We start from the raw sequence: 16339 nt of genomic DNA, 5'->3' as shown, positions 1-16339 counted from the left end.
ATCTGCCAATGATACCACCGATAAGGATTTAATTTCCAACATTTACAGGGATCTCATGAAACTTAACAAAAGGAAGATAAACAATTCAATAAAAAAATGGGCAACAGACCTAGATAGACACTTTTTGAAAGAGGATATACAGAAGGCCAAGAAACTTCATATGAAAACATGCTCAAAGTCACTAATCATCCAAGAGAAGCAAATCAAAATGGCTATCATCAACAAATCAACAAACTACAAATGCTGGCGAGGATGTGGAGAAAAAGGAACCCTCCTGCACTGTTGGTGGGAATGCAGACTGGTGCAGCCATTGTGGAGAACAGTATGGCGTTTCCTCAAAAAATTAAATATTGAACTGCCATTTGACCCAGTGATCCCACTTCTAGGGATCAGAAACACCAATCAGAAAGGATATACACCCCTATGTTCATAGCAGCACAATTCACCATAGCCAAGATCTGGAAACAGCCTAAATATCTCTCAGCAGGTGAGTGGATTAGAAAACTGTGGTACACCTACACACTGGAATACTACGCTGCTGTAAAAAAGAAGGAACTCTTACCATTTGCAACAGCATGGATGGACCTGGAGAGCATTTTGCTAAGCGAAATAAGCCAGTCAGAGAAAGATAAATATCACATGATCGCACTCCTTTGTGGAATATAATGAACAAGGTAAATGATAAACAAAAAAATCCAGAGACAGAGAAGCAGCGAACAGACCGTCAAACTTCAAAGGGAAGTCAGAGGAGGGTGGGTGCTGGTGATGGTGAGGTGGGGGGTAAGAGATCAACCAAAGGACTTATATGCATGCATATAAGCATAACCAATGGACACAGACACTAGAGGAGTGAGGGGATGTGTTGGGGAGTGTGGGTTGGCCGGAGAGAGCTCAATGGGGGAAAAGGAGACATATGTAATACTGTACGTAATACTTTAAACAATAAAGAATTCAAAAATTTGAAAAAATAAAATATATTTAGAAAACAAATAACTAAACAACTACTAAAAGCCATAATTATATATCTGCATTGATGGGCATATAATGTGTAAACATCTAAACTATATGACAGTAACAGTATGGGGGTACAAAGCTTTTGTATACTACTAAAGTTTAGCTGTTATTAATCCAAACTAGATTGTCATAAATTAAACTGTTAATGACAATCACTAAGACACTACTAAGAAAATAACTCAAAAGTATATAACAAAAGAAACAAAGGAATTAAAATATCTAACCTAAAAGGCAATGATGTAAGACTTGAGGAACACAAAAAACAGAGGACATATAGGATAAAATAGGAAATGGCAGAGGTAAATCTCATTTCACTAATAATTACATTAAGTGTAGAAGCATTAAACTCTTCAATTGAAAGCCACATGGGATGTCAGCTCACACCTACCAAATTAATATACTGATAACAAATATTGGTCAAAACATGAATTGACAGGAATTCTTATATAGCTAATGAGAGTATACATTAAAACTATTTTGGAAAACTGCTTGGAATCATCTAGTAAAGATAAAAATACACAAGTCTGATGACCGAGCAATTCTACTTGTACATGCGCCTGAAAACTGTATACATATGCACCAAGACACGTGCACGAGTGATCACAGCAGCATTACCCATAGAAGATAGAAATGGCAAAAAACCCAAATGTAGAATAGATAAACAAAACATAATGCACTACATACACACAACATGGATGAATCTCACAGACTTAATGCTGAACAAAAGAGTTCATCTTGTATGATGCCATAGAGATAGAAAGGGAAAAAAACAGGTGAAGCTAAAGTTTAGTTTATTAGAAAACATGTTTAATATATGCTTCTGTATAGTAATTCTATAGAAAAGCAGTGAGCTATTACCACAGAAGTTAGGATGCTGGATACTTTTGTTAGAGAAGGGTGGCTTCTGGGATGCTAGGAATGTTCTATTTCTTAAACTAGGTGGCGGTACAGAGCATTGGCTTTGTGGTGATTTACTAATGCACATGAACATGTGAATATTTTTTGTTTTGTACACTTTTCTTTATGGGTGCTATAGATCACAAAAAGGCTTAAGTGTGTTTAAGGCAGACTTTTAAGTAAAACAAATTATGTGAAACTATATACAACATCTAAACTATTATTTCACCTCTGAAAATTGTTTAGCACTAATGAACAGTTTTTAGCTCAGCGAAACTTCTTAAAAAACACCATGGTTTCTGACATAGAAAAAGGAGTATTGTGATACTGTATTCTACACTGTGACTTTGAGCTAGTTAGTTCCTAAAGAAAAGGAATACACTGACCCTAGCAGGCAGAGAAACAAATGTATCCAAGAAGCTTGGGTACAAACTGAAAAGATAGTTATGTTCAGGGGGGCAGCGCCTCCTCCCATCCCCTTCCAAGCAACACTGAGCCCACGACATTTTCCTTGTGTGTGTCTTCTGGGGAGAACAGATGAAAATGTCACGCACACACACATAATTCCTCCCCGTGAAGAAACAAAGCACTGTCCCAACAGAGGAGAGAACTGAGAAGCAAATACTTCTTTTTCTGACACAACACTGTATACCCAGCACTGGAAGGGTTCCCCAAAACAATACACTTACCTGGTCAAGATTGGAAAGACTGTTAGGGTCCTGACTCAGACCTTGGTACTGTCCCCTGAGTCTGTCACCAGCCGCTATTTTCCTAAACTTCTTCAGGTCAACGACATACAGTGCACTGGACAGAGAAGACCCATTTGTTACAACCACGGATTACGGCAGGAATGTGCCTCTACTTAACAATGGGACAGGTCACTAGGCAAACGTTCTGGCTTCTCTTTGAAAGGTAAGCTGAGGCCCGAGAGCGGAGCTTGGTGTCAGTATATGCTACTTCAAAGATGGCTAAGAAAATGATTACAAAACCCACATTCTGCCACCACAAGTACAGTTTGTCATTGTTCTTATTTAATTGCCTTCCAAAAGAAATATTTTAATCTCTGACAAGAGATTTTTAGCAAATGTCAGCAGATTAGGTAATAAAAGCTTTAGTAACTACTAAATAACCATTAGTCCAAGATGTCTTGCTGATATTTTAAATGTTGCAGGTAGAAAAAAAAAGTGTTACCATTGTTATGGACCAAAAACAAAGTTGAGCACAAAAATCATCATCCCCCTTGCTGCTCCCTGTAACCCTCCCCCTCGTCCCTGTGCTGCTCCCTGTAACCCTCCCCTCATCCCTGTGCTGCTCCCTGTAACCCTCCCCCTCGTCCCTGTGCTGCTCCCTGTAACCCTCCCCTCATCCCTGTGCTGCTCCCTGTAACCCTCCCCCTCGTCCCTGTGCTGCTCCCTGTAAAAATATGATATATTTTTATTGATTTCAGACAGGAAGGAAGTGGGAGAGAGATAGAAACATCAATGATGAGAGAGAAACACTTATCGGCCGCCTTCTGCACGTCCCCCACTGGGGACCGAACCCACAACCTGGGCATGTGCCCATGACCGGAACCGAACCCGGGACCCTTCAGTCCTCAGGCCGACATTCTATCCACTGAGCCAAACCAGCCAGGGCGGGGATGGTATATTTTGTGTAAAAGAAAATTCATATTTTGTGCCAAAAGAAGACAGAGTTGTTCATGTAAGAATTAAGAAATTCCGCCTGGCCGGGTGGCTCAGCGGTTGAGTGTAGACCAGGAGGTCACAGTTTGATTCCCGGTTAGGGCACATGCCCCAGTTGCAGGCTTGATCCCCAGTGTGGGTGTGCAGGAGGCAGCCGATCAGTGATTCTCTCTCATCATTGATGTTCTCTCTCTCTCTCCCTCTCCTTTTCTCTCTGAAATCAATAAAAAAAGTAAAAATAAATTTTAAAAAAGGAATTACGAAATTCCATTGGACATATAGTAAATTAACAGGAGGTTATCTGCTGTGGAATGAAAATCAGGTGGAATAGAGACAGGATTGAGAAGATGTTTTTCACTGTATACTTTTTATAATTCTTATTTATGAACCATATTAGTGTATTAGCTATTCAATATTAAATATACAAAATTAATTTAAAGAAAAAAAAACAGTGTTAGGAGTGGCCCATTTTCAGTACCTGATGTGATACTTGCGCCCGGCTAAGTGACTGGCCCAGTACCCTGATTTCCAGAACCGGTAGCCATCCATCTCTTTCCGGCTGTCACAGAAAGGAGTGTAGCCGTAAGGGGCGCCGTCCAAACTGAAATCTCTTAGCTCTTTCAGGTCTGCCCGCACAATCTGGGGAAAGGCCACAAGCCGTTCGTTAGACAGCCATGCAGACAGCACTTCCCGGCACCCGGAGCCGCACCGCAGGCTCCCGCTGTGGCGGGAGTGCCGGCCACCTCTGCCTCTTCCACTGACCGGCTGACCACCTCCCTCACCGTGTAGTGCTTGGCACACAGAGAGGAGAAATGAACAAATTTATATTGCTTAGACTCTCTGTGACTCAGTTGCCTCATCTGTAAAATGGGAAACTCACAAGACTGCTGGGAGGTTTATGTGAATTAATATGCAAACAAATGTGAAACAATGCCTATTTTTAGTTTGTATGTAAAATGAATTAAGATAAAAATAATGATGCAATGAAAACTATGTAACAAAGACATAGGAGAAAATATAAAAAGGACACATCAAATGCAAATGTTAAAAGTGATCACATCTAGGCGATACTTTTCCATATATTCTAAATAATATAAACATGTATTTTTCATAACTGGAAAAATAAAATAATTCAAAAAGGAAAAGGAAGTCCAGCGCCTTTAGACAGACTGTTGACGCTGCCTCCAAGAGCTCACCTGGTCCGCATCCACAAAGAGGACCTTGTCCACAACCAGGGGGAAGAGCACGTCCAGGAAAAGGATCTTGTAGCCCCAGATGGTGCGCTGCTTCTCAGTCTGCTGGTGGAGCCACCGGGGCCACTTGTACTGCACAAGCTCGTAGTGGAAACTGTACTTGTCTGCCATGTAAGGTATAAATTCCTGTTTTCAGACACAGGAACAACCGTCATTTACTGTGAGAAAGCTGACTTCAGGATGTAAGACAGCCGTCACAATGATGGCACAAGTAAAACACATTTAGTAACAAGTAACAACGGTCTAAGAAAAACTCTGACCCGACCCCTGGGGAGGACATAAAAGAATACATATCAACGTTTGCCAATCCCCATTTCTTTATGACTTCCAAGCACTACATGAAATGACAGACATCTGTAAGTAAAGGCTTTTAGACAACTAATTCACATTTGTGTGGGTGTGTTGAAGAGAAATGAACTTCATTTGTCTAAACTCGATCAATAAAGCGTTTTTTTGAGCTGGCCTTTTTTATTGTTGGCACTGTTACAGATGCCCTCCATTTCCCTGCCACCATCCAGGCCTGCACCCTCCTATTGTCTGTGTCCATGGGCTATACAAGCTCTTTAGCTCATCTCTTCCAATCTCCCCAGTCTGTCAGCCTGTTCCGTGCACCCAGGCTCTGGACCTGTTCTGTTTGTCAGTGTATTGTGTTCACTAGAGCCCACATGTCAGTGAGGTCATGTGGCATTTGTCTCTCTGAGGGGCTTGTTTCATCTCCGCTAGGTCTAACCCAGGGGACCAGAAATGAATACTCATCTAAAAGAGAAATTACTGAATGCCTTAAAAGTTATTTAGTAAATTCCACAGAATAGCAACAAAAAAGATGCAAATAAGTCCATTTAGAGGGCAAATGCTAACTGACATAAACAAAGCATAAAGTCTTCCCAGTGTGTTTTTGCTGGACACCAATGAGGCACTACTTGTGTGGACGCTGGGAGCTGCTCAGGAGAGAGCCATCGCTCCGACTGGAAACCAGCCGTGTTCCTTCATTAGACCAGGGTCTGCACACTCGGCAGAAGAGAACGTGACTTCATCAAACAAATGACATGGGCTCTCTTCCTAGGTTATCCAAGCTTCCAACAAGACACAATTTTGTGTTCAGTTTTATAACAACTCTTCCCCCCAAAATAGATCAGTCTGGAAGAGTAATCAACATAGAAATATGCAACTGAATCAGGTAAGTCAATGAAAGGAAAAATTTTAAATTACACAGATAACAAGTAGTAAAAAGTATATTATACTATACATATCTCCTTAATAAGAATGTTTTTTCTTTTTTCTGAGGAACAAACCTTAAATGTAGGGGACAAATAATTCTTCAAAAACCAAAATTTCACAGGAGTCTTGGTGTTCTTCAGTACTGATAACATCATTATGCTGCCAAAGAAAAGAAATAATACTAATGATCTTCCAATGCTTTTTAATCTCAACAGAATCAAGTAGTTAATGACGCGATCACGAAGCGTTCACAGCAGAGCTGGCTGATGGCCCGTGAGGCTCAGAGGGACCCTTCACAATGGGGAATGGCACTTGTTCCTTGGCGTAAACCATCACTGAGCGAGGAGGAGCAGCTCTCACCCACAGACATACACCAACAATAAAGGCAAAGGTACTGGTCCTGCTGCCTCCTAAAGAGCCTGTTCCGTGACCTGCTGTCAGTGATGACACAATTGAAAGCGGAGGCCGTGCTGACTGACTGCGCCCCCCAAAGCTCTGGCTGCCTCCAAGCCTGTGGGGCCGCGAGGAGAAGGAATGGCAGACGGTTACAGTCCCAGGATTCCCTACTTTGAAAACAAACAAAAGTACATTTTGAGCCCTGGCTGGTTGGCTCAGTGGATAGAACAGGGGTCCTCAAACATTTTAAACAGGGGGCCAGTTCACTGTCCCTCAGACCGTTGGAGGGCCAGACTATAGTTTAAAAAAAAAAACTATGAACAAATTCCTATGCACACTGCACATATCTTATTATGAAGTAAAAAAACAAAACGGGAACAAATACAATATTTGTATTTGCATGTGGCCCGCGGGCCGTAGTTTGAGGACCCCTGGGATAGAGCATCGGCCTGTAGACTGAAGGTCCCAGGTTCAATTCCGGTCAAGGGCACATGCCCCAGTATTGACTCCATCAGGGGGCATGCAGGAGACAGCCAAACAATGATTCTCTCTCATCACTAATGTTTCTATCTATCTCTCCCTCTCCCTTCCTCTCTGAAATCAATAAAAATATATTTAAAAAAAATACACTTTGAGTCAAGGAATTTAATTAAATTTAGCTGTTACTAACATCTAGCCTTACTGTTTTGGTCAGACATTATTTCTTGGAAACAGGAGGTCTAAGACATGAGTAAAATGACATTTTGAACATTTTTTAAAAAAATATATTTTATAGATTTTTTACAAAGAGGAAGGGAGAGAGATAGAGAGTTAGAAACATCGATGAGAGAGAAACATCGATTAGCTGCCTCCTGCACATCTCCCACTGGGGATGTGCCCGCAACCCAGGTACATGCCCTTGACCGGAATCGAACTTGGGACCCTTCAGTACGCAGGCCAACACTCTATCCACTGAGACAAATCGGTTCCAGCATAAAATGACATTTTGATTACTTGCTACACTAGGTCTGTAGTGGAACATTAAAGCAACAAGAACCTGGCATTCAGAAAGTTCCTCTCGGGCAGGGCACTCCCAAGGACTTCCCCCTGGCAACCCCAGGGCAAGCAGCCCAAGCCAGGGCCTCTCCTTGGCTCTGGCTGTGACCTCAGGCAGGCCCCTTCACCCCGAGTCTCCAGCTGTCTATAAAACAGGTCTCACTGCAGCTCTCAAACCCTACGAATCTATAGAAGGCAGGCCCATGGTCCTATCCCACTTCTGTTCTCTATGTTAACCTCTTAATTGATGGTTTAAGCAATGCTTGGTGGCCAGTTAAACACTATCTATAATATGTGCACAATGATATTAAAGGTTTATAGCCTTGTAGTAGCCACACCGATGCTTTTACTATAGAGCTTGAGTCCATGCTGCTAGCCAAACCAAAACAAGCACAATTATATGGACATCTTTCACAACCCTCAGAGTGCTTCAGATACGCAGAGGTGTGATGGGCAGGAGCGCACAGAACACTTCCTTTTACATAAGAACATGGAGACAAATGCATTCATATATACGGAAACAACCAACAGGACTAACCGAAGAAATCTTTCATAGAGATGACCAGATGCAACAGAGAAAATATTAATTATGTCGTCTTTTTCTTGTTTCACTTCTTCGGTCTTCTGTCCTCCTGTGAAGCCCCTATAATAATAAAGGTGAGAGTAAGCACAAAAGGGGAAATGCTCAGACAGACACCGGCCGTGAAGGGGAGCGGGAGAGATGGTCCTGCCCAGTCCTGCTCCTTCCCTAGCAAGTAATGCAGCGGGACCAGGAGCAGGACACCACCTGCAGGTAAGGAGAGGGCAGCTAACAGGCCTCGCAGCTGCAGGAAAAGACAGAACACAGGCAGCAGCAGGCTCAGTGGAAGGAACCTGAGCGATGCTCCGCCAGCCCTACAAAGAGCAGCACAGCCCGCAGAGTCAAGAGCAGGAGAGAGGAGCCCCTTCCCAGGGACAGGGCGTTTCGTTACCATGGAGACACTCCTGATCACGGAAGGGAAGGGCGGTTTCTGGCTGCACAGGACAGCATGTGGAGGGTCCAAGACAGAACGAATATGCTCCAAAGAAGAGAGGGAGGATGCTTATGTCTGCTTTTCCTAAAAAAGCACTCTTTTTGTTATGCCGATTTACCATTTGAAGGAATCCCAGAATCCAGATTCATTCTCATTAGTTCCATCACTCAGCAAGTCTTCATTCACCATGTCTGCCTTCTTCTGAACCTGCAATCACAGGTGATGGACTTAGTCCTCCTGTTGTTTTAACAGGCATTAAACTGACGTTCACTGTGGGTACTGCCAACCAGAGGAATTAATTCTCCCATAAGCAGTACAGCCCACTCAGAGGCTAGCCGTCCTCCACAGAAATATCTTAATCACATCACACAAAACCTGAAGTGAAAAGACAGCAACCTCTTTTCATTAGACAATAGCTGTTTTCAGTTTGAAAAATGGGCAAAAAAATCCTCAAACAATTGTGTGGGAAACATAGTCTGAGTGAAATTGCAAGTGTAATTCACCACCCGATGGCCAGCTCTCGGGAGGCGCAGCTGCGTGCGTCCTGGCAGGAGGCACTGTGTGCGTAGCCTCTGTCCGGATTCACTGGCCGAGCCAGCAGGGCTCCTGGACAGCACAGGGAGGGCTGTCTCCCGCCATGATGTGCGGCTGCGATAGGCTTTCCCGGGCGTGAGAACTGGGTTCAGTTCCTGACCAGCACAGTAAAGTGAGTAGCTGCTCAACAAAGTGAGTTGTAATCCTTTTGCTGGTGGAGGGTCTTGCCTTCAATTTGTAAAAAACACAAAATCTGTGAAGCACAACGAAGCAAACAAAGTACAATAAAACGAGGCATGCCTGTATTTACTCCATAAGGACCTCTGAGTTTAAGGCACTAAGAACTTTAACATTCTGAGTAGAAAGAAGTGAAAAGAAGTTAAATGAGCTACCATTTATAATTGTTGAAATTTTCATTGGCATTATCACCAATTTTCTGAGAATATAGTTATGAATAATCATGTAAATTATGGCGGTATCTGCACCACAATGTCTATGAAAACATTTTATCTGAAATGAGACTTATATTGCTAACTGAGATTACCCAAAAGGTGCCCTCTCAGCTGAAGCAAGCCCTCAGCTGAAGCAAGCCACAAATGCATATTTAGAAGACATTTTGTAATTAAAGCTGCATTCCTATAAACACTACAGTGAAATTCCAATGAAAAATTAGTCTTGGATTTCTTTTTCTTCCCCCCTCAGCTTTACTGAGATATAATTGACAAATAACACTGTATAAACTTAAGGTATACAATGTGATAATTTTGTATACATACATACTGTGAAATGATTACCACAATAATAGCATTATTATTAGAGTTAACACATCCATTAACTCACAAAGTTTGGTGCTGGTTTCAAGATATATATTTTTATTTTTTCAGTATAAAAGTGTTTTATTTTAAATTTTATATCTTTATTGTTGAAAGTATTACAGATGCCTCCCTTCTTTCCCCCTGCTTCACCCCTTCCCCCAGACCTTCACCTGTGTCCATGGGTTATGCTTATAAATTCTTTGGTTAATTTCTCCCCACCCCCACCTTCCTTCTGAGATTCTAAGATTGATACATATTTTTATTTAACATGTTTTATTAATAAACAGATTTCAGAGAGGAAGGGAGAGGGAGAAATAGAAACATCAATGATGAGAGAGAATCATCAATTGGCTGCCTCCTGTATGCCCCACACTGGGGATGGAGCCTGCAACCCAGGCTGTGCTCTGACCAGGAATCGAACCAGGACCTCCTGGTTCATGGGTTGATTTTCAACCACCAAGACACACCAGCTGGCACGATACATGTTTTAGATAACACCTACCGAATGCCGGAGCCCTGCCCCTTTTAACGACGACGAAAGAGCGGCTGCCTGCATGCACCAGACTCACCTTCACTTTAATGATTCTGCTCTTGAAGTTGTTGAGGACGACGACAACCTCACCAGCATCGGGCGGAGAGTCTGTGCCGTCATGGCTGAGAGAGAAGGAGCAGTAAGACGGACGCTACAAATACAGCTCTCACACGCAGGAAATGCTGACCTCAATCACCTTATCTGTCCATCACTTTATCATAAAGGAGTTTTTCAGAACAAATTTATTTTTCACGACCTGCAGGAAGCCCCTTCAAGGTCCACAGAAGCACTTGCCAAAATCTCTACCTTTAAACCCCATGCATCCCCGTCAGTCACAGCCCAAACTTCCTTCCCGAGTGGCTGAAATGACCTTTCAGCGTGAGAGCTGCCAGGGCCGCCCACTGTGTGCCCGACACCCACCACCATCTGTGCTCCCAAGGCCTGAGCCCCGCCAGCACCTTCCATAGGGAGTGCGGAGAGCCAGGTGACTATGAACCCACTGGGTTTACTGTCACGCAGAGAGAGTTCTCAGGCAAAGGAGCGCCCGAGATGCTCCGGAGGCTGGGAATAGGGAATGCCCACTGGGAGGCTCGGAGGCAGGAAGAGGAAGGCAGGGGGCGGGGGTTAGGGGAGTGGCCAGAAAAAGGACACATGGAGGAACCGTGGTTTAGAAAAACAGATAAATGTCTTACGACAGATTACAATTCTGTAAAATCCTATTTGGGGAAAACATCATTTGGAGAAAACTGCTGTTGATAATGAAGATGTTGTTCTAATACAAGAGTCTTCATGTCTGGGTAAGAAATGCACAGTCAGGTCCGGTCCGTCCCAGGGAGCACAGGTGCGGACACAGCAAGAGGCCGTGCAAACACACGCTGACGGAAGCCATTTCCTATAGATAAACTGAGAGGACGCCTTTTCGCACAGTTTAACACCAACTTCAACTGCGTTAGCAGAATTCAGACCACACCTTTTTAGAGGCAGTGTAATTTTTAAGACGAATAGTCATTTGTTGCAAACCTTAAAGCCAAATCCCTGCTGCTGACGAAACGCCCCGAGGCCTTGCTCCCAGCCCACCGCAGGCGAGGGCCACGTGAGCACCAGGACCCACGCTGAAGCTCACAGGGACTGCTCACCTGTAACTCAGGGTCAGGAAACAGGCTATCTGTTCTACATTTCCTTTCTCCCTTCTTGAAATGACTGCATTTCTCACAGCCCGTGGTCCCATCACAGTGAGAGGATTGACTGTGGGGCGCTGGTAGCAGAGAGAAAATGGAACCTGAAGGCCCATCTCTTCCTCCCCCGCCCAGCGCACCAGGTGCCCCGGAGGGTCATGTGGAGTGGCGCTGTGAGAGCTGGCAGTCATCATGGCAATGTGGGAGCTGGCAGAGGCCGAATGGGGGGTGCGGTGACTTCAGGGGGGGGAACTGCCAAATGCTGGGCTTCTTTCTGAGGCAGCTGTGCAGAATGACCCCAAGCACATGGAAGCCTGGTAGAATCTGGGTACCACCCAGGCAGAGAACGCACAAGAATTAGTGCCCTCAGTGCACTGCAGAAGGGCGCTGCTGCCAGGGTGCTGCCCACCCCGAGTGGGGCCTGTGAAACCCTGCGATGCGCTCCCTCAGGGCTCCCTGCACAGCAGCCGTGCCTGGGGAGGTAGGGGCCAGAGGCGCAGGGCGGGCCCAGCAAGAGCGTCCTGGGATCTCTGTGGGCTGACTCCCTGTCTCCTGAAGTGAAAGGCTCTTGCCGGCAGCAGTGTGCCTGGACCCTGCACCCACTGACCTACTGTGCAGCCAGAGTGGCAGGAAGGCAAGGTGGTGGCTGTTTCACAGTTGCCTGCAGCATCCCTCCAAGGACTATCAGTGTGGGATGAATGAGGGCTACCCTGACCCAAGAAAACCAGAGTGAAGGAGCCGCTGCCCACGGGCCTGCAGCCACAGCCCGTTCTACACGGTCCTGCTACATAGCCTGGGCATCAGTGGCACCAACCTTGGGCTCGCCGGGAGGCTGTGGAACTTTCTGGAGGGCTTGGACATGCAAAGGAAAGGCCTTCAAGGGGAGGGGTGCCAGGCCCGAGGACATCTGGCACTGTCTTCGTTAGGCCAGAGTGATGCCTATAGGGTTGCTGATGCCCGGGATCTGCTACCCTCTTAGCTATGTTCGGCCTGCCCCACTGACAGTGGGATGGGCTGCCCTGTGAGTGTCCACTTAGAGGGGACCCACTCTGGCTATGATTCCCTCTCCTGTACGGGCCGACTAAGGGTGGGCTGATGACCATAAGCGTCACGGCCTCCAGGAGCAGCCTGGACGTCAGGTGGGTGCCTACCTTCCCGCCACTCTGTCTCTGAGTCCCTTGGTAATTCAAGGGCTGCACATCCAGCTACAGATCTCTGCTCACCATGCCCTTGGCTGCTGCTGCTTTCTGGGCAGGCCGAGGCATGGGTGCCTGTGGGCATCAGCTGCCATTTCTCATAGGGCCGCGTCTCATAGGACCTCAGACCACGTCTGGGAGGTCTGTTCCTTCCCCCTCACTGGGAATCGGGGGCCTTCTGCTGTGGCCTCTGTGATGACCACATCCAGGTGGGATGTGTCAGGAGTCGGCCTGTCTGGTTTAAATGCTGGCTCAGCTCAGCAGGGCTGAGTTGTGGCAGGTGCTCTGAGGTCTGTTATTCTTGGGCCTCTCCTGGCTGTCACTCAGCTTCCCTGGGTACCAGGCTGCGTGAGTGATGCTGGCACCACTCCCTGCGGATCCTCGAGCGCTGCTGGGGTCACCTGCTACAAGTCTCGGGGGGAGCAGGAAGGCTCATGTGTGGACTTAGCCTCGAAGAGCCCGGTGGTCTCCACTGGGAGGAGAGAGCAGGGAAGGGCATGCTGAGCCCTCCCCTGGGAAAGACCGGCGAGGGGGAGCACGCCAGCTCGGAGCTGGCTCAGCACGGCTGCTGCAGGTCCCTGGCCGCGGAGTGAGCGCTGCCTGAGGCCTCTCCTGTGTGTCCTGTGCGTGTCGGGGGCGATGAAGACCTCCCCGCCGAGGACCTCTGCAAGGAGGGAGCATCCCGGCCTCGGCTCCATGGTCTCCTGCGTGGGGTGCTACGCTGACCCCCAGAAACGGCTGCTGAGCCTCTTGCCTCGTCTTTAGTAGTTAATGGTCAGAAACTTTTTTTTTAACAACCATGGTCCCAATGATTTAAAAATAAAACTGTAAATGTTTGTAAAACTGACACGGATCTAAAACCGTGAGAACTTGACCATACTTATTAGTACTGGGAAGTATTACCATCCAATTCCACACTGACAGTTCTTCCATGTTTAATTTCCTGGGAAAGCACTGTTCATCACAGTACGATTATAAATTAAACTCTGATACCCTGGCTAACTGCCAATACAGTATTCAATTTGAGCTGGTTTTCAGAGCAAGCTCTGCAAAGATGTACTAGCACCACTCAGTCCTACCTGTAGATCCTGTAAATATCTTCAGAACGGCCTTTCCTCAGCCTGAGAATCCAAGCTCCTGGGTTGGCTTTTAACTGGAAGTAACCCTAGGATAAGAAGAAAAGACAAATTTTAGTAGGAGTCCAAGAACAGAGTTAATCTCTTGAAAATGCACATATTTAGAACATTTTGGAAAACATAAGAAATATGCGTACACATTTCATTAGCTGTCAGTGCAATGACATCGTCACACTTGGAGCCTCTGAAAAACTCCACTGTACGTTTGTGAGAGTGAGGGTGCAAAAGCAAGTAATGTCTTAACTATTATTATGAAAGTAATTTTGACCCCAGAGACCCATGGAAAGCATCTGCTAAGGGTTCCCAAACCACACTTTGAGAATTGCTAAGCGAGGGCAATGTGTATTCTGTGGCGTATTCTGCAGCTTTTAAAAACAATGAGGCGGGTCTGTACGCACTGTTACATAACAGGAGGCAGAACAACGGAACAGACAAACATGAACACACAGAACAAATTTACATATTTTATACTTATATATATGCACGCAAATACATAGAAAATTCTAGAAGAATTGTGGTTACTTTTAGGAAGAGGAACTCGTGGCTTAATAGTGGAGAATGTTTGCTTTATCTGTATTTGAAACAATGATCACAAGGAGGTTGTGTACATGTGTTGCTGGTGTCATGAAAATAAATAGCTTCTCTTTATCTTTGAAAAACAAGACAAATTTTAGTTCTCTTTCAAACATCAATATCCTGTTTCTGAGGAACAGTTATTTCTTTTTTGAAAGAATAGTCGCCTATATTTAAAATAAGATAGCTATAAACAAATCAGTGCAACTCAAAAAAAATCTACATGTTAGAAACACTAGAAAAATACAGGCCAGTCAAGCCAAGAAGCCTGCCCTTGAGCCGCCCTTCAGTGAAGAATCAATGTGTAATGGAGGAAGCTGCACGTCTCCAACGAAAAGAGAAACGCTATCGGCTCAGAAGCAATGTATTTTCAGGCTCCAATTTGGTTTAGAATAGACAATTCCAGCATGTTTTCTTCTAAAGCGACATATAATTACAACCTATAATTTAAACAGGATTTTTATATTGACCAAATGTAGTTAATCATGAATTTTAATCTCACTCATGTTCAGAATGCTAACGGCTCCATCATAAATTGTAGTGCCGAAGGGCACATGACTTGGCACCCCCGCCTCGATGCACTGATCATTACCAGGTTGGCCATGACAATGGTGTCCATGACGACGGGGCTGGCTGAAGTTCCCAACGTGAACTGCAGGCCTCGCGGAGGCTGCCCGGTGGTGATGTCATAGCAGTGACCTTCTAGGAGGAGGTACTCCAGCTCGTACTCAGCAGCCACTACGCTGTCCACCTGCAACACCACAATGCCATCACTTAAAGACTACTTGGTAATAAAGAGAAACAAACTACATGTAACGACATGGATGAAACTAAAATGCGTGATGCAAAGTGAACGAAGCCTTTATGTTTAAGGGTGAGATATCATATGACACATTTATAAGAAATTCAAAGAAAGTACAACTTCAGTGACAGAAAGCACATCAGCAGTTGCCTGGGCCAAGAGTGGGAAGGGCACTGCCTGCAAGGGGCACAGGGAAGCTTTCAGGGGCAATGACTTCTCTGTAACTTCACTGGCTTATGGTTGCAGACAGTATACACTTTTAAAAACTAAGGTGGGTTGAAAAGAGATAAAAAAAAATACATAAAAAACAGTAAGGAGATCACTCCACAAGCAGGACGGGAAGGTTCTAATGAGAAAGGTAGTACAGGGCAAGCACTGACCATAAACTGCCAAACAAATGAGCAGATCTAAAAGCTAACTAATGGAGAAGATGGAAACGACAATCCTACAAGGATTCGTTTACATAAGATAACATGGAAACAATGAGAAAAATCCAAGAAACATCAGAAATGCAAAGTCATCTTGACCTTCAGAATACAGCTGAAAATACTGCTATTCTAAATGCAAATGTTCAAAATGTTCTAATAGCTCCATAGAATCATCCGTGTTCTACACCAACTGGCAGGCAAAGTTATCACTGATTCCTTGCAGAAAACATAGCTACAGTGTCTTGGGGCAGCTTGGATTTCGCTTATTAAAGAGTTTCTGACCCAGGCTTGGCTTTGTAACCCGAGCCAATGCTACTGATACACTCTTGGAGCTATTATGTATTAACACTGCAATGCTAACCTAAATTCCAGAAGTGTAGTAACAAGAGCTAAGAGGTAAGCCTCCAGGACCACACCAAGACACATCAAATTAAAATGCAAAAGACAAAGAGAGAATCTGAAAAGCAGCAAGAGAAAGACAGTCAGTTACCTACAAGGGAGTACCCATATGACTGTCAGCTGATTTCTCAACAGAAACTTTGCAGGCCAGAAGGGAGTGGCAAGAAATATTCAAAGTGATGAATGCCAAGAACCTACAACCAAGATTACTTTATCCAGCAAAGCTATCATTCAGAATTGA

General features: G+C 44.9%; 1 protein-coding gene across 4 annotated transcripts in view; it reads right to left on the bottom strand.

The window, feature by feature from the left end:
* Positions 1 to 16339, bottom strand: part of UGGT1 (UDP-glucose glycoprotein glucosyltransferase 1) — a 160754-nt gene that overhangs the window by 19469 nt on the left and 124946 nt on the right. For 3 of the 4 annotated variants that reach the window (XM_006754769.2, XM_006754768.2, XM_006754770.2), the window contains 9 exons: positions 15062 to 15220; positions 13840 to 13925; positions 10427 to 10511; positions 8627 to 8715; positions 8034 to 8138; positions 6139 to 6223; positions 4790 to 4972; positions 4072 to 4232; positions 2601 to 2715 (listed from right to left, as the gene is read on the bottom strand). In XM_006754769.2, the coding sequence (XP_006754832.1) occupies positions 2601 to 2715; positions 4072 to 4232; positions 4790 to 4972; positions 6139 to 6223; positions 8034 to 8138; positions 8627 to 8715; positions 10427 to 10511; positions 13840 to 13925; positions 15062 to 15220 (1068 nt within the window). Of the gene's footprint in view, positions 1 to 2600; positions 2716 to 4071; positions 4233 to 4789; positions 4973 to 6138; positions 6224 to 8011; positions 8139 to 8626; positions 8716 to 10426; positions 10512 to 13839; positions 13926 to 15061; positions 15221 to 16339 lie in introns of those variants that run through there. The other variant, XM_015571681.1, reaches the window with a different exon arrangement.

Source organism: Myotis davidii, unplaced genomic scaffold (assembly GCF_000327345.1).
Source record: "Myotis davidii unplaced genomic scaffold, ASM32734v1 scaffold113, whole genome shotgun sequence".
NCBI lineage: Eukaryota > Metazoa > Chordata > Mammalia > Chiroptera > Vespertilionidae > Myotis > Myotis davidii.
Note: the sequence above shows the minus strand (reverse complement) of the source record. Positions and strands in the feature narration are given on the sequence as shown.